Here is a 24,442-nt window from a genome sequence, read left to right as displayed (position 1 = left end):
CAGCTTCTTAGTCTAGGAGGCTTTTGTTGTGTCTGCAGGCTCTGGTTCAGTGGCGACAGCGCTGTTCCCAGAGGGCACCTGTGCTTGCGTCACATGCTGTTGCTCACGGACAAGCCCACAGAGACACACTGAGGGCCTTCAGGGCCCCGGGTGGATGCCAGCACTGCACCCTCTTCCTCCTCAGTCACCAGTCAAGGGTATTTTGGCATCAAATCCATACCCAGCATTGGGCCCTAGGGAGGTAATGTGTATTGGCAGGTCAGAGAGGGCACCCCTGAGGAGGCCATATCCAGGTGGGCATTGAAGGAAGGGCATTTGTAAGGGTGTAAGGGAGGAAGGGCATGTTCCAGGTCCTGGCAAATGGTGAGAGAGCAGGGCCTGGTGCATTGCATGCGTCAGGAGCCCATGAGTTGCTGCAAGGCGGCCCAGGTGCTCTGCTGGCAGTGAGCAGGCGGGTGGCAGGTGGGTGCGTATGGGGAATGCCCGGTGAGCGAGGCAGGATTTTTTTCTTTAATTTATGAAAACTCTTGAGGTGTTTGAAAATAAGGTGAGAGAGTAGAGCTGGGTCTGGAAGGGTGAAATGGAATGACGGGTTCCCGGGTGGGGGGCTGAGTGCCACGTCTCCTCAGGCAATGGGGGGCTGTGGGGTGCAGTGGTCGAGGCAGAAACCAAGGAGTTGATGCAGAAGATGTCATGGCCAGTGCCTCTCAGATGAGGAGACAACTGTGGGTTTGACTGTTGGCTCTGGGGCACGGACTGTGGGAGATCTTCTCTCACTGCTCATAGCTGTTCCGGTGGCAGCTTAGACAGGTGCCAGGCTCTGGACCCCGTGCTGTGTACAGTTCCTTCCATTCAGTCTCCTCGACCACTTCAGTGGAGTGCTTTTTGCCTCCGTTTCACAAACGGGAAAACAAGGCTCAGAGAGGTTTCACTTTTCTCCAAATCACACAGCTAGTAAGCTAGGAATTAAATCTAGGTCCGCTCTCTGCCAGAGCCCAAGCTGCTTTCTTGTCAGCTGCAAGCTCTCTGTGTCTGGTGAGGGGACCTCCTCCATCCCCCGTGGGGTCCCGTCTACTGGGACTGGGTCTGTGTGACTGCATCCTGAGCACTTCTGTTATTCAGGCTTGGCCAGTTTCCTTCTCTTCCCAAAATTAATTACCCAAAGCAAAGTGGAACAAAGGAACAGGGAGGCTTCAGAGAAACGCGTTTCTATTTCTCTTAAAACTGCTTGTGCACAAGTCCCACTCTAGCTCAGGTGGTCCTTTAGGAGCCTGTTCCTGGGGGATGGATCTCCCTGAATCTTTGAGCCTCCCCTGTGTTGTGATGCTCGTTCCCTTGTTCTCAGCTAAGTCTGATGGTCCAGGGAGGGTACTTGCCCCCATTCTTCCCTACAAGGGGGAGTTCTTCCTGGGAGAGACCCCATCTCCTCCCAGAGCCTCTCACCAGGCGGGGTCACTTTGACATGGCCAGTGAGTGGGATTTGGGCTGCAATTCCTGTAGGTGTTGCTCTGAGGACAACACAGCAGGTGGGCTCACTTCTAGCTGCTTCCTGGGCAGTGTTGCTCAATGGCATCAGACCCTAGAGGCAGACCTCTGCCCAGGCCAGTCTAGCCATCCATCTCTTGGTCCAGGCCTTGCACCCAGCAGACTGTTGTGCATGGGCAGGACATGCCCTGGGCTCTTGGCACCTTCAAACGTGTTTATTTTTAATGCTTCTCCCACCCTCCTGAGTCAGACTTCAGGTACACATTTTCCTTATTTTTCTTTAAAAACTAGAATCTGGGAAGTCTAGCGAGATGTGTCTTTCAAGTGACTTCTTAAGTAGCAGCAGCATTTGAAGCCTGTCACAGGAAGATATGGTGATGACGTCTTGGCTCTCTTGAGTGAGAAGTTTCATTCCAAGAGAGTGATGTCAGACGAGAGAGCTCATGGTTTTAAAGAGGCCCTCTTACAGCCTGTTTTGCAAAAAGCAGACTGAAACAAGAAGTGTTTAACTGGAGCATGCAATTTGCATGGATTCTTGGTGGGGAAATTTCCTGCTGGAAGACTTGGACTGTCTTTGGTAACCATGGAAACAAACTCTTCAAAGAGCAGCTCTTCTGTCCTCAGACGCGATACGGTGAAAGGGAAGTGTTTTGTTCTGAGGTGCCTGAGATACTTTCTTTCCATGGATGACTTATTTTTTAAGACTTTACAGGAATCTGGCTGTCTTTGTTTTTGGTGTTTTGTGTTTTTCTTTTTTTAATGACAATGGTGAGTATGGTTTTAGGTGGATAGAAAGTCACATGGGTGTTTGTGATCAGGTATATCTGTGTAAAAAAAAAAAAATCAACAGGTGTGTGTGATGGTTCACATTTTAAAAAATGTTTCCCGCAATCCATGCCTTTGACATGATCATTAATGTAAGACCTGAGCCTATAAAATTATTTATTAAGTTTACTTAGCCTGTTCTTATTGAACAACTACCAATAGCCAGGGTTTGTGATAAGGAACCTATAGACAAAGATATGACAGACACGGCCTCTGCTCCACAGAGCTTACAGTCTAGTGTGTAAAATAAAATATTAAATAATAATCGCAGGGCTGTGAAGTAAATTCTCCACATGTGAGACTCATTCAGGAAACACTCAGGATACCAGAGAAATGTCCTTATCAGCAGACCCAGCGAGCGGAGCAGGGAAGAGCGTTTGAGCTCACTTAGGGACTAGCACACATAGTGGCCTGGTGCAGAGAACTCTGCACCTCGGTGAAAATGAGTGAGCCTTAGGATGGCTGAGTCCAGAGCTCAAGGACAAGTGGTCAGCAAGGACCAGGAGCGATGAAAGAAGGGGGGACAGGCAACACCTTTGTTCACCGCGCCCCATCCTCCTTCCTCTGCCCAGGAGGGTGAGTGCCACCTGTCCCCGGTCCCCAAGGTTGGATGTGTACAGGCCTGCCCAGCCGCCATCCACAGCAGATAACCTCGTCATTAAACGCCAGGGAACACCTACTCTGAAAATGGTTCATCTTTCCCAAAGATGGGAACTGTTTTCTACTTAAGCCATCTTCACAGACTCTTATGTCGACAGGAGCAGTTAAGGGCATGAGAAGGGAGGGTTGGTTTGAGGACACCCAAACCTTTGCAAACAGAGAAACTAGGAGGCGCTGAATCCCTTCATGGAAAGATTCGCCATGGCGGTTTTATTCAGTCATGAGGTCCCGAGTGCCACGGTGGCATTTGGTGATTAGAAATGTGATTGTGGGACGTTTTCACCACATCTTCATCAGTATGTCGGCTGTCTATATAGAGAAGGGCCTTCATTTTCCATGTCCCTTTTGCCAGTCAGCGGTCCCTTCCCCTAAGGGGTGGCCACTGCCTAGCTTGCCGCTGAAGACGGCCGTCACTGGCCAGCTCCTCCCCCTGCTGGCTGTCACCTGCGAAAAAGCAGATCTTCCGGTGGCATGGTGCCGTCACCAGGCCCACAGCTGCCATTCTGGCCTGTTTGTCTCTCGCAGAGACGGTCCTTGGGTTGATCCTGGCTCTTTGTGGTTGTGGGAGGATGGGAACAGAGCCGATATCGTGATGAACTTTGAGCCAGTGCTGCTCATGAAAACTTTTTTTTTTTTAATGCGAACCATCACATACTTGTTGATTTTTTTTTTTTTTTACAAAACCCCTGGTTTCCTTGAACTGAAACTGAACTTGCATGCTTTCCAAGTTAAACATGAAAACATTTTTTGAACCAAACTACTTTTTCATTCTGTTTCATTTCCTTTATGTCTGTATAGGGGAAATAATTGAGGTCTAAGGAAGATTGGCCTCCGCAGATAAAGATCAGTGGGTTACATCTGCAGCTTCTCCCTGCCCTTTGCCTTTTGGAAATGCTTTTTGTGTGTTTTTTTTTTTGGGCCGGTGGGTGGCGGGTTGAGTGAGTTCCCATGTGTCACAATGTGGTTTGATGATCAGAAATGTGATTGTGGAGTATTTTCATCAACATATTGGCTGTCTAGACAATATGTAACGTGACCCCGCAGAACCCCCATTTCGGCCTTGGCCCTGTTCTTAAAGTGAATTTGATTTCTGTGTTTTACTAGAAATCTGAGTCTCCATGATTCTCTTAGCTCGCTGAAGGTTTTCATGCTTTTTGTGTATGTTTTCTCTGTGTGTCAACACGTGTGTGTAAATGTGAAAGCATTCGTTTGTCTAAATTTTATTTGTCTTGGTCTGGTTAGAGCAAATGGCATTACAACCCAAGAAAAAACCCTTTCTCTAAATCTACATAATATCCAGTGGCCCACTTATTTTATGGGGCATTTGAGGAATAACACATTTCAGAGCAAACTGTGTGCGGCCGTGTCGGTGGCAGTCACGTTTGACCTGCGCTGCCATCTGAACTCATGATGGCTTGCCTCGGGCAAGTGCTCTCTCTCCACAAGCGTTGATTGAGCCACGGCTCCCAGGGCCTGTAAATCCTGCTTAATGTCAGGGTTTGGGGAGCTCTCCAGAGTGAGGGGCTCCCAGGAGGGAGGCTGGCTGGGGCATGAGGGGCAGCATGTGGGGAGTGCGCAGAAGGGTGCTGCCGCCTTTCCCTAGGCCTGCAGTGGGGCTGGATAAAATCAGCACACGGGATGCGCAGTGCATCCGGTCCTGCCCCTCTTCCTGATCCTGACCAAGAAGCGTCCCATCCCCCTGCCTCCTGAGCCAAGAGGCAGGGGGATGGGGAATCTAGTGGGACACAGCTTGGTTTGGGCCCTGGTTGTCCTGTTTACAGGGCATGTGACATGGGGCCAGGAATGTGACCCCGCTGAACCTCCGTTCTGGCGTTGGCCCTGTTCTGCCTGTCCATGTCGAGGTCGGAGGGGCCTGTGCCACAGTGAATGTGTGTCCGCTTTGAGGACTCCCCATGAAATCCCAAAGAGGTTTGTCTCTGTTATTATGAGAGACAGGGAACTGCAGGAAACCAGGTCGGCTCCCTGAGCTGCGTGGCTCAGGTCTAGCCAGAGCTGTGCTCTGTTGGGGAGAGGGACACAGGGCCCAGGCTTGTGGGCAGGGACTGCGTGAGGCCTCAGCAGGTTCTAGTGGTATGGGTGCCAGAGCCTTCCGCTTGTTCTCTGCTGTTTCTCCCCCGTCAGATGTCTTTGCTCAGGCCTGTGTGCCTTTCTCGGTGGCTGTGGCTGCACCACCGCTCCAGTGAGTACACCCGTGGCCATTTCTCCTGCACTCTTGACCCTAATGCTTCTTATGTTGATGCCACCAGACTTCTTGGCTTCCAGGTTTAAGAGGGCACCACACTGCTGCCCAGGGAAAGGAGCAGAGAATGAGGAAGGGACCCTTTCCCAGTGACTTTGCTTTCCCTCCTTCCCTTGCTTCCAATACCACGAACACATTCACTCATTTGTTAAGTCCTCTAATACCTCTGAAATAATTTCAGCATTGTCTCATCCTTATCACTACAAAAAACAACCCCCCTAAAGGGAGTTCAGCCTTTACGCCAGCCCTGCCCAGGCCTGAGAGTCCGCGGTCAGATGTCCTCCACACGGACTTGGATTTTGTCTTTCTTCTGAAGTGTGGTCACTTGTATTCATTTGAAATACCATCAGATTCATTTGGCTCAATTCACTTCCACTTTAGGGGAATTTCTTCCCCCATCCCACCCTTATTGATTTAATTAGACATTTTTAAATGTGTCGAACGTACATGATTCTAAAATCAAAACTGTAGAAACAGGTATATTCGGTGCCACCACTCCTACCATATCTCCTCTGCTTCATTGTCCCCATCCCTTATTTTCTGCTTTATCATCCAGATATATCCTGCATTAATAGGCATGTTCTCTAATCTCTCTTTTGCAGGTAAAGGGTAGCATACTATGTGCTTTTTTGTCCAAACCTCTCTCATATCTTCTTCCTTTCGATCGCAGACCAGGAGCAGAATTCTGCCCTGGAACAAGTAGGCTTTTGTCACGTGTGAGTCCTGGTCACTGAGCATCCGTGGTTCCCACCAATAGCTTTGTTAAATCAACTTTTGGAATAGTGGCTTTTATTTCATCCCTTGGCAATAGGCTTCTAAAATGTCAAATTCTTATGCAAAATGGAAATCTGTCTTTTTCATCATCTACTGGAGTTGATAGATGATCCACGGGATTCAGGTGAGATTTTCGGGAATGGAAGGTCGGGTATACGGGGATGAGTTATTTTCAGCTGAGCAGCTTAGTGGCACCAGATTGCCAGGGCGCAGGCTGGCTCAGTGAGGTCACTCTGAGCCCTGGAGTCCTGTCAGTTCTGCGGGGATCATGCGGCTTGGGGCCCATTCAGAGCTGTTTGCAGTTTTTCCCCCGTTGGTGTTTGAGAAAGCTCCTCCAATTGCCCTTTTTATGCCCAGATTTAACAACTAAATTGAACTTCACACATTTGAACTTCACACTTGCACAGTGCTTGGAGATTTTCACGGCGTCTTATGGAATGTCTCATCAATCCCTATGAAACAGTAGAGCACATATTATGTCTGTTTTTCAGATGAGAAAACTGAAACTTAAAAAAAGGGCAGAGTTGCTGGGACTAGAATCTAGGTCTTCGGACTTGGAGCCCAGAGTGGCCTTGGAGGACCAAGGGGCACCTGGCCTTATCACAAAGGCCGCACTCTCTGTGCCTTCTCTTCTGCCCTGTCTCTGCCAGCAGGAGATTTATGCCTTACAATCTGAGTTCTCTCCAAATCAGTAAATGTTACCTGCCTACATTCAGAACTGTCTAAAATCAGCTCAGAGGTTTTACATGAAACAGCTTTGTTACATCAACTTTTGTAATAGTGGCTATTATTTAAAATAAGTGGGCTATAAGCTAGGACCTGGCAGAATTTCTTGTTCTCAGAAGTTTTTGTCGTAGTAGGATTTTTCCTGTGTACATTTTATTTTTGTGTCCCAAGTATGAGCAGCAGTGAGGCGGCTTGTTCGAGAGGGGTTTTTGCATTTCTAATGTAAGTACACTTAGTAAGAGATGATAATAAGGCAAAAAATCCCCTTTTATAAAAAGCCCCTCAGTTTTCCAGGGTAACTCTTTTACTCTCTTTTTCAGGAACACTGATCAGATTTTGAATCCAGAATAATACCCTGTTTGTATGTGATCATGTAAATTTAGCACTCCAAGTTCAGAATCAAAACACTTTGCGCAAAGACCTGTACCTGGACACTTTGGTAAATGATAGGATCAAAGGCCCACAGGCTTGTTCTTGACCGTGTATTGAAGATTAACTACATGATGCACTTTCCTGCTGACATGTGACCCTCCAGGGCCTCCACTTGTTCAGGGATGTCATTCTGGATTAGGTGGGACTTTTTCAGAGTTCAGATTAATTTGGTGAACCCCCTCCAGGACTGAGGAACGCATGTCCTGTATCTCAGGAAGCCTGGGATGCCTGATACCCCAAATCATCTTCTTAGGGTAGAGTTGGCATGAGCAACAAGGTACTGCCTGTGAAGGCCAGCCCCTCCTTCCTCTCACTAACGTATCGTTGATACGCAATGTTATACTGGTTTCAAGTATACAACATAGTGGTTCAGTAGTTGTCTACATTATTAAATCCTCACCCCAACGAGTGTAGCTACTACCTGTCAAAATAGAGAAATGTTTCAAAACTATCGACGATCTTCTCTATGCTGTACTCTTCATCCCTATGACTAATTTATGTTATGATTGAGATTTTGTGCTTCTATAAGGCCCTCTTTGAGGCAGGAAGCTACCCTCCCCAGGAGGAAAGACCCCTGGACTGGGAGCACAGAAAACATCCGTGGGTCCTGGTCAACCTCTGCTTACCCTGCAAGTCCCGTGGCGTCGGCTCCTCGTGTGCCGGGGCCCAGATGCCCTGCAGCCTGGCCTCCTCCTCACTTCCCAGGTGGGGACAGACCAGCCCTGATGGGCCAAGGACAGGCTCTGGGGTATCCGAAAGTGGGTGACTTAGGAGCAGCAGCGTCCTTCTATCTGTAGGCAGAGGGTGGCACCTTCCAGGGGGCGGGGGGGTGCGGGGATCCGGTTTCTTTTGTGAAGCATCAGTATCACTGGGTGCAAGTATCTGTTCAGTCCTGAGTTGAAAGAGTGGGGGGAAGAGAGAATTGGGGTTGGCTTGATGTAAGCAGGTCATTTCCCCCTTTGTCAGCTGGGTTGGGTTAATGAGGCCCCTGAAAGGGAGGTGTGCAGAAGAAGACAGAATATGTATATATATCTAAAGCCTCTGCCAGAATCCAGGGGTCTGTGTGCAGGAGCTTCCCCGCCTATCATCTCATCTGCTTTCCTTAGCAGCTTTTTAATCGTACTTACTGAATCCCTAAGTCGCATAACTTGGCTCCTGTAACACTTCCTGGTTGGAAATGCAGATGGCTCCCTGTATGTGAAGGTTGGGTAATCATCCACCTGACTTTCAGACTTGCCTGAGCAAACGTGGGTTCTGTGTATGTGCACAGAGGAGACTGCAGACGCAAATGGGAGAGTAAACAGCGAGCAGTTGGGAACGTTCGCAAGTCTGCCAAAGCCTTTTCAGCGCAGGTGTTCCCATCAACGGGCAATAAACATACTGCCTCTTTATCCCCCCCCACCCCGCAGGAAGACTTTTGGGGGAAAGACTGTGGCAAGAAGCAAGCGTTGAGAAAAATAGTAATGCTTCACCTGTGTTCCATGTCCTATGTGAGGAGGGAGTGTGGGGTGGGAGGTGGGTCTGCCTGAGCCTGCCCACGGCTCTGGACGAACCTGCAGGTGGGGAGCAGGGGAACCAGGGGTGGGCACCGGATGGGGCAGCTTCCCACTCAGGGGTCTTGGTTTAGTTAGACAAGGGGGTCTGCACGTGTTAAGAATGCTAAGTTGTGTCTAAAAGTATTGAGGAAGCCCAAAACTCGTGGCCCTCTTGGACCACAGCTTGGCCCTCCTGGGTCCTCTCTGAGCATCCGAGTGCAGGCCCTGGTGGGGGTGTCGAGGGGCCCGCCATGACAGCCTGTGGCTCTGCGGGCCCGCTGAGATCCTGCAGGGAGTCCGTTTTCAGCGAGGCGGTGCATGCGTGTTGGTGTGATCTGCAGCTCTGACACCCGCGGTCTTGCTTGGGAAGACACCGCCCCATGTCCCGTCCACGTGTGTGGTCCCTCTTGCTGTGCTTGTGTGGCTGCACTCCGTGCCGTGTGTCCTGCCACCAGGCTGGTGTGCAGCGGGGCAGATGGCTCGTGGCACGGGTCCCGGCGCTGTCCTGACACCTGCTTGTCATCTTTGCCTCCCTCAGAGAATTCTCAAAGGAAAGAGAAAAGGCAAAAGCTCGGGGAGATTTCCAGAAGCTCCGGGAAAAGCAGCAGCTGGAAGAGGATCTCAAGGGCTACCTGGACTGGATCACCCAGGCAGAAGACATTGATCCCGAGAATGAGGAGGAAGGTGGCGAGGAGAGCAAACGAAATAGTACGTAGCACCCTTCTTGTTCTGCCCTCAGAGCTTGTGCGTGACTCGCATACCTGCCCTGGAGCCACGGGGGGCCAGGGCAGCCCCGCAGCCTGTGGCTGCAGAAGGCCTGGCTCCCAGGACTGTGTTGTGGTGGGCCCACTCCCTCACTGGGAGGGCACGCAGGGCTCTCAGAATGGGTGTCGTGAGCCCACGGGAGGCAGGGGCTGGGCTGGAGGGCACCTTGGTGCCCCTTCTCTGGAGTTGGCTGCAGTTGAGTTTTATGGCTCAGAATTTGGACTTGAGTGTTAGGCCCATTACCCATGCATGGAAGCCCCAGCTTCCCTGTCTGCAAGGAGGGGGTAAAGGTATTTGCCTGTGAGGTTGGTGTGCGGTGACAGGTAGGAGTCACAGAGCTGTGGGGGCACCCGCTGGTGGGGTCACCACACTCCACTGACACTTTGGGGACCGTGTCCCTGTCCTCTCTGTTCAGAATCTGTTCTCAAGTATCGAGGGAAAACAAACCTGTTGACTCGGGTACTTTTGGGGTGTGGGGGCACAGCTTCCTGGCCTAGGACGTCCATTTCCAGTTTGCCAGTGTTTGCTGTCAGAGAACAGATGTCAAAGCAGGTGTTTCGAGATGCGCTCACATAGTCTCTTCTCTCCGATCTTCTAAATGCCATTGTCTGCGTCTGTGGTCCCAGCTCTGGCCGGACATGGCAGTCACCTGGGCAATGTGCACCCATCCTGACGCCATGGCCCTGCCCAACCCCATGGCGATCAGTTGGCCTGCGGTGGCACCCAGGCCTGCAGGTTCCAGTGTGAAGCCAGGCTCGGGAAGTGCTGAATGCTGTCACCCTGCCTCCGGCCTTCCCTAGGGAGAAGAGAAGGGAGGGGCGGCCAGGCCCCTTGCCGGGCTGCCTGGTATCTGCAGTGACAGGCAGCCGCAGCTTTGTGGGTTCACAGAATGTTTAGAACGTCAGTTCCTTAAATTTGCTGTTAGAAAGCTGGTGTTAACGCAGTGAACTGAATGGACAAAATTCCCTTGGAAGTTAGTTCCTGAGCATTGGAGAAATTTTCAAGGATAATTTATTTAACTTTCTGCTGAGCTTCCAGTTTCTTAAGAAACCCTGCCAAATCTCAGAGATTTTTTAGACGTACGCAGCTGCTTCTGAGTTAACAATGGAGTTTTTCTAGGGCCATTAAAATCTGGAAGCCTAAAATTCTATTTTAAACTCTTCTCATTGTCCGTGATTAGTCTTTAAGAAAAAGGAAAAAAAAAAAGAGTTTTAAAAATAATGAAATCGTTTTAAAGGCATTCATTCTAAAATTCTGGCCAGAAAGGCAGGGCAGTTTCACCCTGGGAACTATTAATAATCAATAGTCCCTGTAAGTGGTTGGATATTTGATGCCCAAAGACAGGGAGGGGATCCCTGAAACTCCAGCTGTGACCACGGAGAGAGCCTGCCTGTCCCGTCAGAGACCCCAGAGGCTGTGAGCACTGCCTCTGCTCCCTCTCACCGGGCCTCTGCCCCTGTGGGTCCCAGTGGGCACTGTGGTCATGACTGTCACCCCACCCTTCTGCGTGTGCCCCCAGATGTTTGATTTGGGGGTGGGCACAGAACCAGGGGTGGCACAGCATTTACAAGCACAAGGCATGGACATTTGCTGGTCGCATTTAAAAGGTCAGGTCTTGAAAATTTGATTTATAAACCCACGTCCATCACAATTAAACTACTTCAGGACGCAAGTTCAAAAACGGAAGACATTGAATGAAATGCTGTGAAGCCAACAGCAGCAGTGGTAAGTGTGCGTTCGGCACAACTGTCCTCCAGGGAGAGGCGGCTGGAAGCGCCCGTTGGGGGGCCTGGTGCCAGGGGCTGCGGGAGGTGCTGGGAGCAGTCATCCACCCTGGGCAGGCCTCGGAATCGCTGGACAGAGGCCGACTCAGGGATGGTCGCCCCAGCTTGGAGACGAGGTGGAGCACAGGGCACTCTAGCCAGGTTTCTGGAGTCCCAAGTCAGAGATGTGTTTGTTTGTTTTTATTATATTTTAATTACAAAACGAATATTTGCCCATTGCAGTGAAATCACATTATATCAAACTGTACAAAGTAGGAGGTAACATTTTCCCGTCCCTCTTCTTGGAGGAACCCAGACTTGGTGGTTGGGGCCCTGTTCTTGCCGATCCCACCTGTGCACGTAAGGACAGGTGACACTCCAGAGGCGAGTTGCCCATAGGCCCCTGCCGTAGATCGCCCCACACCAATGGTTCTGCGACTTGCCTTCTTCACCGAACCGTGTGCCATAGACATCTGTCCATGTTTTTTAAACAACATTTTGCCTATTTTCAATGAATTGCTCTTATAAAAGCTGCCCCAGTAGACTACATACAGCACAGGGATCTGTACCTTACAGCGGCCGTCAGACCTGTGGTTCTGTGAGGCTGTTTGTGAGCTTGATGAATGTCTTCCTCCACCGTGAGACCGTGAGCTCCGTGGGGGTAGGGTGGGACTGTCTGTCTCACCGTGTGGCTGCCACCTCGAGGGGGTCTTTGTCACGGGCAGCGGCTCCCAGGGGTTACTTGCTGAATGAAAGAACAGAATAATGACAGCCACATTCAGCAAGTGCTTCCTGGGCCGGACTCTGTCCTAAGGGCTGCAGGCACATCCTCGCATGGCCTCTGTACGATGGGGACTCGGCAGACGGAGGAAACTGCAGCACAGGACGCGAGAACCTCTCAGGGCCGCATGCCTGAAAAGCTGGGATTCGGACCCAGGCTCTGCTGCAGCCCGCACATTAGCCACACCCATCTCACGCTCATGCTCACGTTCTCAGGGGAGGGATTACCAGAAGGGGTTTGGCCGGGCCGGAGGATGCTCACCTTAGAATTGGGGGCGTTAGGTGGCACCAGGGCACCCTCCCACTGGTCTGGCCAGGGCTGGCCTCCCCCACACCCGTACCCTGGCCTCGCTCCCACCGCCCCAGCCTGCTCTGCAGGTCCCTCCCCTCCTGAGGTCCGCCAGCCTGGAGTGACCATCCTACTCGGAATGAGCCGGAAGGAGTTAGAGCCCCTAGAATATTTTTCTTGTGACCCAGTGGCCGTAGGGAACGTGCAGTTGTAACTGACCGTGTCTTGCTGTTGCTCGATTTACTGTGTTTACTCTTTACCTCTTAAACCACCCTGTGAAGTGCAGGCCTGACCGTTAGCATCCTGCGAGCGAGGAAACTAGAGCTGAGCCAGTCCAGTAGCTTGTCCATGGCCGTCCGACCCGGAAGTGGCAGTGCCGAGATCAGACCTGGTCTGTCCCTGTCCAGGGCCCACCTTTCAGCACCCAGGTGTCCTGCCCCCCGACACCCGCTGGGTGTCTGCTCCATAACGCCCTTCTCGGGGGGCAGGCCAGACGCTGGAAACCTTTGTCTCCAGTGGGCTAGCGGGTTCCTTAGTGAGGGCAGGCCCCTAAGGACGGGCATCCTGCATGCCAGCTCTAGAAAGTGCACTTCGGCTCTGCCGCTCAGATCCCGGCCTGCAGGTTTCCACCCACAGGAGGAGGACGGATTCCGCGTGGGGGGTCGTGGGGCACCTTGGCCGCGGTCGCCTCTCGTGCCCTTGGGCCCTGTTAGTGTTGCTTGTGCTGACCTCTGCTGAGTCATAATGAAAATGCCTGTGTTCAACCTGAAGGGGTCACAGTGGCCGACTTGCTAGGAGAGGATAAGAAGAAAAGGAGGCTCGGCTGCTTCCGCCAGCGCAGGGCCAGAGAACACGGTAAACAGCCGGCAGGGCCTCCTCTCCGGGAGGCTCTTCTCCGGGACGCCTTTCCTTGCACACAGGCATGGTGTGAAGTGCATGTGTCCGCGTGGTGTGTCTATAAGGTGCCCCCGTTTTCATTGCTTGATTTCTTTGAAACTCAGTCAAGTGTGTTCTCCTTTCCTTGAGACTTGGCTGTTTTTGCCCAGACAGCATTGCGATTTCCTTTGCGTTTGAACCATACCTTTTAGAGAAGCAGCTGAACCAACTCAGACAATTTATTTAGTTCAGCATGAATATTCTTAGTCTGGAAGACAGACTTTTTAAACACTTTTTCCCAAATGATGCTTTTTCATCTAAACTGTTTAGAAATTCCAATGACGTTACTTGCCTGGTCTTTTTTTTTTTTTTTAATCCAGGTTCCATTTTGCAAATGGCCTCTTGGTCTTCCACTTCCCGGCTGGTTTGCCCAGCACCGTGCTAAAGTCAGAAGTGCTGTTTTAAGAATGACGTTTGCACGTATGTCTAGGGTGCGAGGATTTGGGGGCCCTTTCCTTTGCGAGTGGGAATGAGGGGAGGGCTCCTGCAGGAGACAGCTGCGTGTGAAGCTGTGCTTTAAAATAATGCTACACATTAGCTCCTTATTGGAAACCCTGGGTAGCGTGCCTGGCACTTAGGCAAACAGCTGGCATCCTGCCCTGGCCGCCCACATCACCACTGTACCCGCTGTAGCACAAGGCCTTGCCCGGCACGCCACTCGGTCCACCTGGTTACTGCTTTCAAGATGGGCCCTGGGGAAAGGGTCTATCTGAGACGAATGAGACTGAAGAGCCACGCAGCCAGCTGCTAAGAGAGCAGAGGGGACGTGCTGCCCTGCTCTCTGAGGAGTGGCCTCTGCCATCCGTGGGAATGCTGAGCTCTGGGGTTATGGGAATTGGACAAGCCACGGCTGGTCAGACTGAAGGTCATGTTAGAGTCCTGCTCGCACCAGGAGACCTGAAAGCGGAGAGGATCAGAGCGGGCGTCAGATGTCATTCCCGGAGCACGGGGTGGACCCGAGAGGATAAGAAGCTTGCATGAAGGTGGCAGAGTCAGGGCAGAGACAGGGCTGACTTGTTCAGCCTCAGTGTGCAGAGAGGGCTCGCTGGGAAGACCCGGGCAGGATGCGGCTCCAGGCAGCCTCCGCGGGAACAACCGCCTTCAGCTGAACGGGAAATACCGTCCTGGATGCAAGAAAAATCATTTTCAAAGATTGACCTAGGACCACAGCCTTGGTGGGTCACCGTGAGAAGACGCGGGGCTGTCCCCGGAAGAGAAGAGACCTCTCCTTGGGCGTGTGGGTGCCCACCATCCTGAGCCCAGGCTTGGACCCTGCGACTGTTCCAGGATTCTTGAGGCTTCTCATGGGCTTTCTCAGATCTGCATGGAGAGGAAGCATCCTAATGTTTTCAGGAAGCTTTCTCTATTTGGAGAGGGGAGTCTTTTATTGACTGAGATACCAGGGACCCTCACGGAGGCCTTGATACTGCTGGTGGTGTGGGGTGGCAAGGGCCCTCGTGGGTGCTGTGCTCTGCTGGTTAAGGAAATAGTTACTGTTGGGACATAATTCTTGCTTTGGACACAGGACCTTGGTCTGGCCTTGACCCACATTCTCTAAGAAGAGCCTGGCTTCTTTACAGCAACGAGTCTATTATCCTGTGACAGCTGAGCATGTCATCACTAGCAGGCACGGGCAGATTCCTTAAGGGGATGTCATGGTGCTGCTCCAGCTTGTCATGAAAATAAGATAAAAACACACAGTCTTGGTTTCCGGTGCCCTGTCTCCACGGAAGGCAGCCACCACCCTGCCCCTGCTCAGTGGTCCGGCCTTCTCTCCCCCCAGCCACCCAAAGGGAAGACTGAGAGGCTTAGGCTGCCAGGGCATGGAGGGCAATGCTAAAAGAAATCCCCACGTGTGAGAGAATGCCTGTCCCGTGGAGAGCAGGGCAGTGAGGCTCCGAGGCCAGGACGCCCCGGAAGGGGCTGCTCGTGGGCCACGCTCCGGCAGGAGGAGGGGCAGCTGTAGGTCATCTGCCTGGGTCCTGGCCTTGGCGGGGCTGTTCTGTTCCCTGGGGCACCTTGCCCGGGGGTGACTTGGACCCAGTTCCCCTGGGTCGGCTGCTGGACTCCTGGTGGCCCCCGGAGGGGTGGTGGGCAGGGGCTTCACAGGACTACGCATTCCCTGCCCTCCTCGCCGAGCTGGAGAATGCGAGGGAAACCCCCTCGGTGCTGACAGTAGAACCAGACAGCCCGTGGATGTTTCCTCTCTGCAGCGGTTCTAGCAGGTAAGGGGTGAGTGGGTCCCAGAGAGGATATTGCCCAACAGCTCATTTTATAGATTAGGTCACTGAGCCTAGTGGGGGAAGGGGCTTGTTCCTGCATCCCTGATGACAAAGACCCAGTGTCTCTGGCATCTCTTCCAGAGGTTGTGGCCTTGGTGGCCTCCCTCCCTGAAGGCACTTGGCTGAGGTTTCACTGTGCCTGTTAGTGATGAACATGATTTTGGGGCTGCCATCTTGGAACCACACACAGACTCATTCACTGTGTGTGTGTGTATGTGTGTGTGTGTGTGTTGATTTCCCTCTGAATTCCCAAGCCAGGTGGATTTGGCTGAGAAGTAGTTGTACTGCCTAGGAAGCGGTGCATCTCCCTAATTGACATTATGTGGCATTGCCCATGATGGCACTCAAGCCTCACATGAGATATTGAAGGGTGGCGGTATGACCCACCGTCCACACGGGCTGCAGTCCGGCACCATGTCCTCACCATGGCACTCAGCGCCCCTTCTCAGTGTGCCCACACTAGAGGCCCCTGACCCTCCCCGGGAGCTCTCCCCGGGGATCCCAGAGCCTGGAATGGATTGCAAAGCACAGGCCCTGAGCCTCCCCAGATCTTTACCAGGCAAGTTGCAGGGCAAGTCATCCTCCCGTTACAGGCGACAGGCGTGTCTTGATGCCTGGTTCCACCCAGATTCACTGAAAATAGTCTTTAAACTTACATTTTTAAAAAACTTCCTCAACAAAGCTCTAAAACTCCCTGGAACATGTGAGAGGACAGGACTAGAGCTTCTCCAAGTGCAGGTGGCCCCCTGGCTTCCTTCTGCAGAATGGACTGGTGCCTGCAGGTGACATGGTGGGGTCCCTCTGCTTGGACCCCTAACGCGACCTAGCCACTTGTCACGCTGAATCCCCTGAATGGGGCAGTCTTGATGCTCTGGAAGCTGGTTGAAGAGAGGGGCATCCTTCTATTCCAATAATTGGCCCGTTGGGTGTTGGTAAGTCTGTTTGGATTTTTATAAAGTCCCAGTAGTCACTAGTAGCTTGATTATTTGCTGGGCTGTTCCCCTGCAAGTGGTCTGGCCATGCACCAGGTCTCCAGGGGTTAATACAGGTCATCAGGACACCAAACCAGTGATGATGGGCAACAGGCTTGTTCGCTTTTGGGAACCTTTCGATTTGTGGAGTTGAAAATATCTACCACTAGCAAACCGTAAAGCTGTGCGTTGGAGAGTAGACTGAGCCCACGGGAGTGGCGTGGCAGCTTGGAAGGAATTAGAGAGAAGCCGCTTCGTCTGGTCTGAGCTGTGTGTCCTGAGGCGAGTGGGACAGCACCTCCATCCTGGAATCACGGAGTTTGCTGTCCTCCGGAAGCCCCTCTGGTCTAATGATCCTCCCGTCTTGATTTTTTTGAACACAGATGAGATCCTGTTGGGGTGAAATGAAGGGAAACTCATACCAGTTTATTAACATTAGGAGACGAATACAAGCACCACTGAAGGGTGGGATGCTCTCGGCGGTGCCTGTAGGACCTGCTTTTTTGCACACTTTGGGAAAAGGAAACACTGTCCCATGGCACAGAGAGAGAGGCTGGGGTGCCAGGGCCTGGCAGGGCTGGTTCCTCTGCTCAGAGTTAGGGGCTGGAGAGCAAGGTCTGCTTGGTGTCTGGATGGGGCCACTCCACTCTAGCAGAGTCACTGACCTCTTCCCCACCACCCACCTACCCACCCACTCCTCCCGGCAACATCATTCTGGAATCATTTGTTTATTAGGGGCCCGTGGCTCTGTAAGTATCAAATGATCATGACAGAAAAGTTGCTGTCCCTCCAAAAGGCTAAGCTAGACAGAAATAACTCAGGACAGAAAAATGATAAACTAAGAGGTGCCCAGAGCTGATTGGGAAGTGTAGAGGATTGTTCACACCAGATACCTCCGCGCAGTAAGAGAAGTGGCGCTGATGTGGACCACACAGGGAGAGGCACGTGGCTCCCTGGGAGCGCAGAGAGCTTTTCCGAGGCACCGGAGTTACATGTGCAAGCCTCAGTGGTGGTCCCACACTGTGGATTCGCTCTGGGAGGCCCCGCGGGTTTGTCCCATTCAGTTCTGGTACTCCCCATTTGACAGCCAAGAAAAGGGAGCTTTGGAGAAGTTCAGTCGCAGACGTGGGGTAAACTGCCATCTGCCAGCCTGAGAGCCTGCTCTAAGCCACGTCCCACCCCGCTGAGGGTGGGGTCTGCTTGGAGAACAGGGCTTCACGCTGTTGGCATAGCCCTGACCCCGGGCCACAACGCTGGCCTCTCTTAGTTTCTGTTCGGGGAGTTTGGCTTTCTTATCTTTACCTCCACTTAGTTTAGGGAATAACCGGCACATTGCATTCAATGCTTGGCACAGAGCCAGAACTGCAAAATGATGTCCCCCTCGCCCATAGGCAGTCTGTCATGTATCTGTTTCGATCAGATCATTTGAAAAAGCTTTAGGGATGAAAAACAGCGACTGTACTGATGGCCTTATGGGACGTGGACCCAAAGAGTCAAAAGCCACAAAGGTCTAGCCTGTTCAGAAGGAGTTCGCTCTTTGGGAAATAATGGCCAAAGTCACAATTATGATTAATATTAGAACCATGAAGTGTAAAACTGTTAGAGTTGCAAGTGACCTTCAAGAGCACGGAGTTAGCACCACCACTTTGAAGAGGGGGAAATACAGCCTAGAGAGAGGCGGGACTGTGCCCAGGACAGGGTCGGGACCTGACTGAACTGGCACCTGCGGGACACCCGGCCCACCCCCGACCCCCCTTGACTCAAGGTCATACTTGGAAGGGTCTCCTGCTGGGCTTTATTTGTCTTATTCCTAAAGACAAGAGTGACCCTGGAGGAACCCATAACTGAACTTCATTGAATTTGACAGTTTTTTAGTCTTTCTGTTGAAGTCAGAGCATGGAGCAGTCGTGGAGGAGAGAACTGCATGAGTGTGTGTGAGTGTGTGTCTATCTGTGTGTCTTTATGGGGCTGCATTGCAGGGTTCTTTTCGGTTGTTTCGGTTTTTGTCTGTTTTTTTGCATGGGGTAACAAACAAGTGAGTCAAGGTTTGCGGTGGATTTCTTTTGCCCTCACTGTGGGAGAAAAGGGGCACTCTAAGAGAATACCCGCGGTGTGGCACGGGGCAGTAATTCTGCTTAGATCTTCCTTTGCCCACTTTGCCTATGTGCTCCCAGGCATGGCTGTAGGGACCCCCACCTCTGGGGCTCAAGTCTCTTTTGGGTACTCACAAAAGCCGAGCCCTGGGGCCCTCAGGGAAGATGTTTCTCAGTTCTCTGGGTCCTTTGAATCAGGGCATCTTTGTCCTGTCATCTGTGCACCAGCCTGCGGGGTCAGCAGGCATGTGGCTGTGCAGAGCACACCTGCCCCAGCCTCTGTGCCCTCTGTTCCCAGGACAGCCTCAAGAGAATCTTCAGCAGCCTTATGGCACCACTACCAGTTTCTGTACACGGAACTCGAGGCATCCTTGCTAAGCTGACTTGCACAGGCAGAGCCCACAGGGAACGGCCTTCCTGTTGACACCGTAGGGTCTACAAAAACAGTCACCACATCTCAACATTACACATCAGGGGATGCAAGCGCACATTTGAGTGACTCACACCCACACGTCGATCTTCAACGGCCTCCCCTCCTGACCCCAGAGCAGAAGTAGCCATTCCTTTCTCCCCGTTTCTGGAACTCCTTACACAGACCCCAGGGGCAGCTCTCTTCACAATTAACTGAAGTCCACGGAGAGCTCGCCTCTCCACTGTCCCCCAGGTCTGTCTCCATGCCCCACGCCTCCTCCACCACCCAGTGTCTTTCACACACTCACAATGTTTATAGGGTTGAATGAAGTAGATAAAAAATGGGCCCTGGGTGGGCCCTGGGCTTCCCAACGCCAGTAGGTGCATTTTCACATTTCTGCTGCTGCTCAGGACCCTGCTGTGGAGGAGTGGGACATGCCCAGATACCCTGATGGCACTGGGACCTCTGTCAGCTTTGCCCTATGGTCACAGGGTGGGAGAAAACCTCTTCTATCCATAATACTGCCCTTCCTAGGTGCCCCAGTCCTGGCTTCTCTGGTGCCAGCCTTCTGCCCGCTGGTTTCACAGGCTCAGCAGAACTTAGACATTGCATCGGCTAACTAAACATGAGCAAAGTTACTAAATTTTTTCAAAGGTTTGTACTTTGCCCCTCCATGGACTCTTCCATCCATAATACCTCTTCTCCTTCAGTATGTTTAAAATAAGTTTTTCTTTATGAAGTATTGGCCTATTCGCAGGTTTCTAGAGTATTCCTGCTGGGGCAAGCAAAGGTGCAGCCATACTTGAGATGCTTTGGTGACCTCTCTGTGCAACCCAGGTAGTCGGGAGAATAAGCTGGTGCCAGACGCAGTGACACGGTTTGGTTTGGTCCCTTGGCTTCTTTTCTTGGCAAGTGTCTGGCTGGGCAGAGCCTCTTCCCCACAGGGGACTCTGCAACTCTCCAGGGGACAGGGGGGCGCCTGTAGGGGAGCCGCCTGGCTTCTCGGCCCCGGGGGCCCTCCCAGATTCTCAGAGGGTCTGCCGGTGGCTGGGGGCTGCACCTGGCCCACCCCTGGGCATACAGTGTGCCACCTAAAGCATTCTTCTCCCCACAGCCAGCGTGCCACCCAGTGAGACAGAGTCTGTGAACACAGAGAATGTAAGTGGTGAAGGCGAGCGTCCTGGCTGCTGTGGAAGTCTCTGGTGAGTGTGGGGGCCCCCGTGCCCCACAGCACCTCCTATTCTTAAAGCGGCAACTGGGAGGGGGCCACTCCAGATTTCAGCGGGACCCTGGGCGATAGATAGCCTCAGGAGTGAGGCAGGGGCTGGGCTCAGCCTGGACCCCTGCTCGCCCCCACCAGCCCCGGCCCCCGGCACTCCACACTCCTCTTATCCCTGCCGAGGGGGGCCTGCTGCAGGCCATGCCAGGTAACCCGGCCGCTCCCCTGTGTCCCCAGGTGCTGGTGGAGAAGAAGAGGCGCAGCCAAGGCGGGGCCCTCGGGGTGCCGGCGGTGGGGGTAAAGGCCCCGTCCCCTCCGGGCCAGCACTGGCACCGGTGCTTGGCAGAGTTCGCTTGCAGTGTGCTGCCCATCCCAGTTTCTCTCCCCTGGGGTCCTCCCCGCCTGGTGCGCAGCAGCCAGATGAAACCCGGCCCTCTCCTCTGCTCCTCGCACTCAGGAGCCTGCACCCCCTCCTCACAATGGAGGCACCACCCCACCAACACCCGCTGGCTTTCGTCTAGGCGACTGGGCTGAGGCGGCGGCACTGCGGGGTGGGGGGCTGTGCAGAGCGCCGCCTGCTTGGGGAGCTCCGCGCGGCTGTGTTCTGTGCGTGCTTCCTGCTGGGTCCTCTGGGGCTCACCTCTGTGCAGAACAGGACTTTTTTTGAGGAAGTTTGATCTCATCCTTGGTGGAGGTCCATGATTACCTGCCATGGACAGTTTAAGATGCGAAGTTGCCCCCGTTCTCCTGCTGCGACCTTCCTGCAGCACTGCGGGGCAGGGAATGGGTCTGTCGCCCCCGCCCAGCAGATCAGATGAGAACGCTGAGGCTCGGGCCCGCTGCCCACCCAGACTTAGGAGCAGGCCGGGCTCGCGGCGCCTCTTCCGCTGCCCCAGCAGCACAGCTGCTGTTGAGATGAGTGGCTCAGGCTCAGGCAGGGGAGGCCACCTGACTTGGGTTTGGGGGGTGTGGGACTCGGGGGAGGAGGAACCCCGGCCTCACCATGCGCGACACAGCTGCTCAGAGCACCCGGCTAAGCGTCTTCTCCCGCCCCGGGGCCTGGGGGGCGCTCAGCCTGGCCCGCCTGGCACTAGCAGCCCTCGCCCGCTGCTCTGCTCTTAGCCCAGCTGGCGCTGCGGGAACAGGGATGCTGAGGCCAGGCTTGGGTGCACGGCTTGTCGGGCATCTCAGTGGGAATGCTGGGGGAGAGTGTGCTGGAGCCTTCCTAACAGGAATCATATTCTTTCTGTCTTTGTTTCAGTCAAGCCATCTCAAAATCCAAGCTCAGGTCAGTATCTTCCTTGTATTTTCCTCTTAAGCCTGTGTGTTGGTTTTCTCACATTCTGACTTCTGCATTTTGCATGGAGTTACTCTAGACTTGATTTGTGCCCTGTGGGCTGGGACATTCACAGTGAAGATTGTCCAGGAAACATTAAGCACCTGCCTTGGAGAGTGTGTAGTGGGTGCCGAAGGTTGCACCCAAAACAAGCCGACAAGAGAGATACTTCTTGTCACCTTTCCGCTTAAAAGTTTTCCACAGAAGGATGTTCAACAGCTCTTTGTGGTGCTATTGTTCTGTTTCTCGCTCTGGGTGAAGGTTGCCCCTGAACAGTTGGTAAAAATTTATTGAACCCTATACCTGTAACTTGTGTGCTTTCCCATATAAATGATATTTTTCAACTACAAATGACATTTTACCACTATATACAAAAATTAACTTGAAATGGATGTAGAGCTAAATGTAAAACCAAAATCTGTAAACATTCTAGAAGAAAACAGGAGGGAAATCTTTGTGACCTTGGGTTAGGCAAAGGTATCTTGGCTATCACCAAAGCACTGGCCATAATACCAACAAAAAGACCTGATCAATTATTCATCAAAATTAAAACTCCTGCTCTTTGAGAGAAAATAAAAATATAAGCTCTAGACTGGAAAAAAAAAATATTTGCAAAACACATTTGATAAAGGACTGGTGTCTAGTACTTATGTGTAAAGAATAGTGTGACTAATAAGAGCAGCCCTGTAAAAATATGGAATGGATTTTTAACAGGAGCCTCACCAAAGAAGAGATATGGATGGCAAACGGCACGTGAAATGACCATCGGTCATTAGGAAAAAGCAAATTTGAGTTACAAGATACCACCACACACCCATTTAGAAACATTTTTTATACCTATGGATTAAATTTTAAAACCTGAGGATACCAAGTTCTAACAAAGATGCAGATCATCGGGAATCCTCATCTATTCCTCTCCATCAGATGACATAGCCATTTAAACACTAAGTTGGCAGTTTCTTATAAACTTAAAGATATATTTACCATATGGCCCAGCAATCCCACGTCTAAGGTATTTATTTGTATAAGAGGAGTGAAGATATAGGCCTACACAAAAAGTTTTTATGTAAATATTTGTAGCAGTTTTATTAATTATTGCCAAAAACCTCAAATAACTCAAACACCCTTCAAATGGGGGAACAGGTGGACACGTCGTAGTTCTTAGTAATGCTCACCAATGGGAAGGGACACTACCAGCAGATACAAGGACAACGCAAAGTGTTTTTGCTGAGTGCAAGGAGCCCGTCTCAGAAAGCTGAACAGAATCATAGGATGTCTGGATCAAGAGGGACAGAAAGCAGATCTGGAACCAGGGAGGGGCATGAGTTAAGCACAGAGGGCCGTGAAGGTACTCCGTCCTCCGAGGAATGGAAATAGTCCACGTCTCGGTTGTGGTGGGTTCCAACTACCTAAAGAAAGCACATTTTACCATAGGTAAATTATAATCAAGAAACCTGACTTAAAAATAAAAAAGCCTTTCCATGACTCTGTTGCTAGAGGGTGTAGGAATTCCCTGCTAATTTGGCTCCTCCTTCTGACAGCCCCCAGACTCCCTACCTCGCAGCTGCACTGCACAGCTCTCAGTACGCTTTTCCTGCCCACCCCAGCCCCTGCGGCCGTGCGGTCTCCTCTGGGTGGGGGACCCTTCCCTCTGCCCCATGGTGAGCTCTTCAGCTAGGAGAGCCAGCTGGAAGCTCAGCTTTCCTGAGGGGCCTTTCCTGACTCCCCCAATGAGTATTTGCCACATCCTTCTCCTTGCCCCTGGGTGGGCGCCCTGGGTATGGCTTGGCATAGATTTATGCTTGTTATTTGCCACAGCCCTGCCTGCTTTTCAAGCCCAGGGGCCACGGGAGCAGGACTTCATCATCTCCATATGCCCAGGGCCCGGCACTCAGCACCCAGTGAGCGGCAGGCTGGGGAGTCCAACAGGATTTCAGGGCTGTGACCGTGAGGTCTCCTGGAGTTGGCAGACCCCTGTGACTTGTTACCGCAGCATAAATAGGCCCATCAAGGCTGGGTCTTGCTCACACCACCTTGCTTGTGTGCACTGAATCATGCATCACAGGAGAAACCTGGAGGGGACAGTCCTTAGTGTCTTCCGTGGGATTTTTCTGCACTGGTCTGATTTCCAACCGATGTTACCATTGGAAACCACATAGGAAGTGCAGTAACAAATGCACCTTGCGTGTTCCAGGTCTTGGCTAAAGAATCAGCCTGACTCTGTCCAGCCCCTACGTTACAGTGCTTTGAGCACAGCAAGGCAGCCGAATCAGCCAGCACTGCTGTGTGGACACGGCCTGAGAGTCGGCTGTCTCAGGCCCCTAGAGGAAGTGCCCCCCTCTGTCATGATCACAACCTGGGCAGGGCTGACATTGCTGCTCAGCCGGCCCTACCCTGGGACCCACTTTCCCAAACCCTAGTGTGGCAGGGAATGATTTTCACAGAGACAGGCTGAGGGAGAGAGAGCTTCCCCTAGTTATCCACCAGAACCAAAAGTCAGTAGAGGACATGGTACTTGTCTGTTTGGCTCAGCTCATTTTATTTGTATGAAAACATGATTCAATGTTGGCTCTTTCCTGAAGGTATATTTTGAGCATCACTAGTTAGAAAGGGCACCTGATGACTCATTACAAAGACTCATGTCCTACTCAGCTTTGACAACTCTGCCAGGCTCAGGGGAACGTCCCAGATTTAAGGAAGGACTGAACGTGTCCCTAAAAGCAAAAGTGGCTCTGGAGCACTTTGCTGCCTGGTGAATTCTGTGCAATGAAGTGGCTCTCTGCACCCATAGTGTGGGCAGGCTCGCATGCCACACTGCGTGTGTGTGCCATCAGTTGAGCATCTGCATATGAGCAGGTGAATATCTAGATTCTCTAACCGGTTTGAGAACCATGTATGA

General features: G+C 52.1%; 1 protein-coding gene across 13 annotated transcripts in view; it reads left to right on the top strand.

Annotated features, from left to right (window-relative positions):
- CACNA1D (calcium voltage-gated channel subunit alpha1 D) overlaps positions 1-24,442 on the top strand; it is a 258,217-nt gene that overhangs the window by 163,289 nt on the left and 70,486 nt on the right. For 9 of the 13 annotated variants that reach the window (XR_008991942.1, XR_008991939.1, XM_057486458.1 and 6 more), the window contains exons 9-12: positions 9,236-9,405; positions 20,103-20,190; positions 20,445-20,504; positions 21,469-21,495. Coding sequence is in view for 11 of the 13 variants with exons in the window: in XM_057486458.1 (XP_057342441.1) it covers positions 9,236-9,405; positions 20,103-20,190; positions 20,445-20,504; positions 21,469-21,495 (345 nt within the window). In the remaining 2 variants the exon portion in view is untranslated. The remainder of the gene's footprint in view (positions 1-9,235; positions 9,406-20,102; positions 20,191-20,444; positions 20,505-21,468; positions 21,496-24,442) is intronic. The other 4 variants (XM_057486474.1, XM_036878319.2, XM_036878320.2 and 1 more) reach the window with 1 other exon arrangement.

The sequence above is a fragment of the Manis pentadactyla genome, chromosome 1 (assembly GCF_030020395.1).
Source record: "Manis pentadactyla isolate mManPen7 chromosome 1, mManPen7.hap1, whole genome shotgun sequence".
Taxonomy (NCBI): Eukaryota; Metazoa; Chordata; class Mammalia; order Pholidota; family Manidae; genus Manis; species Manis pentadactyla.
This window is presented reverse-complemented; position numbering and strand designations above follow the sequence as displayed.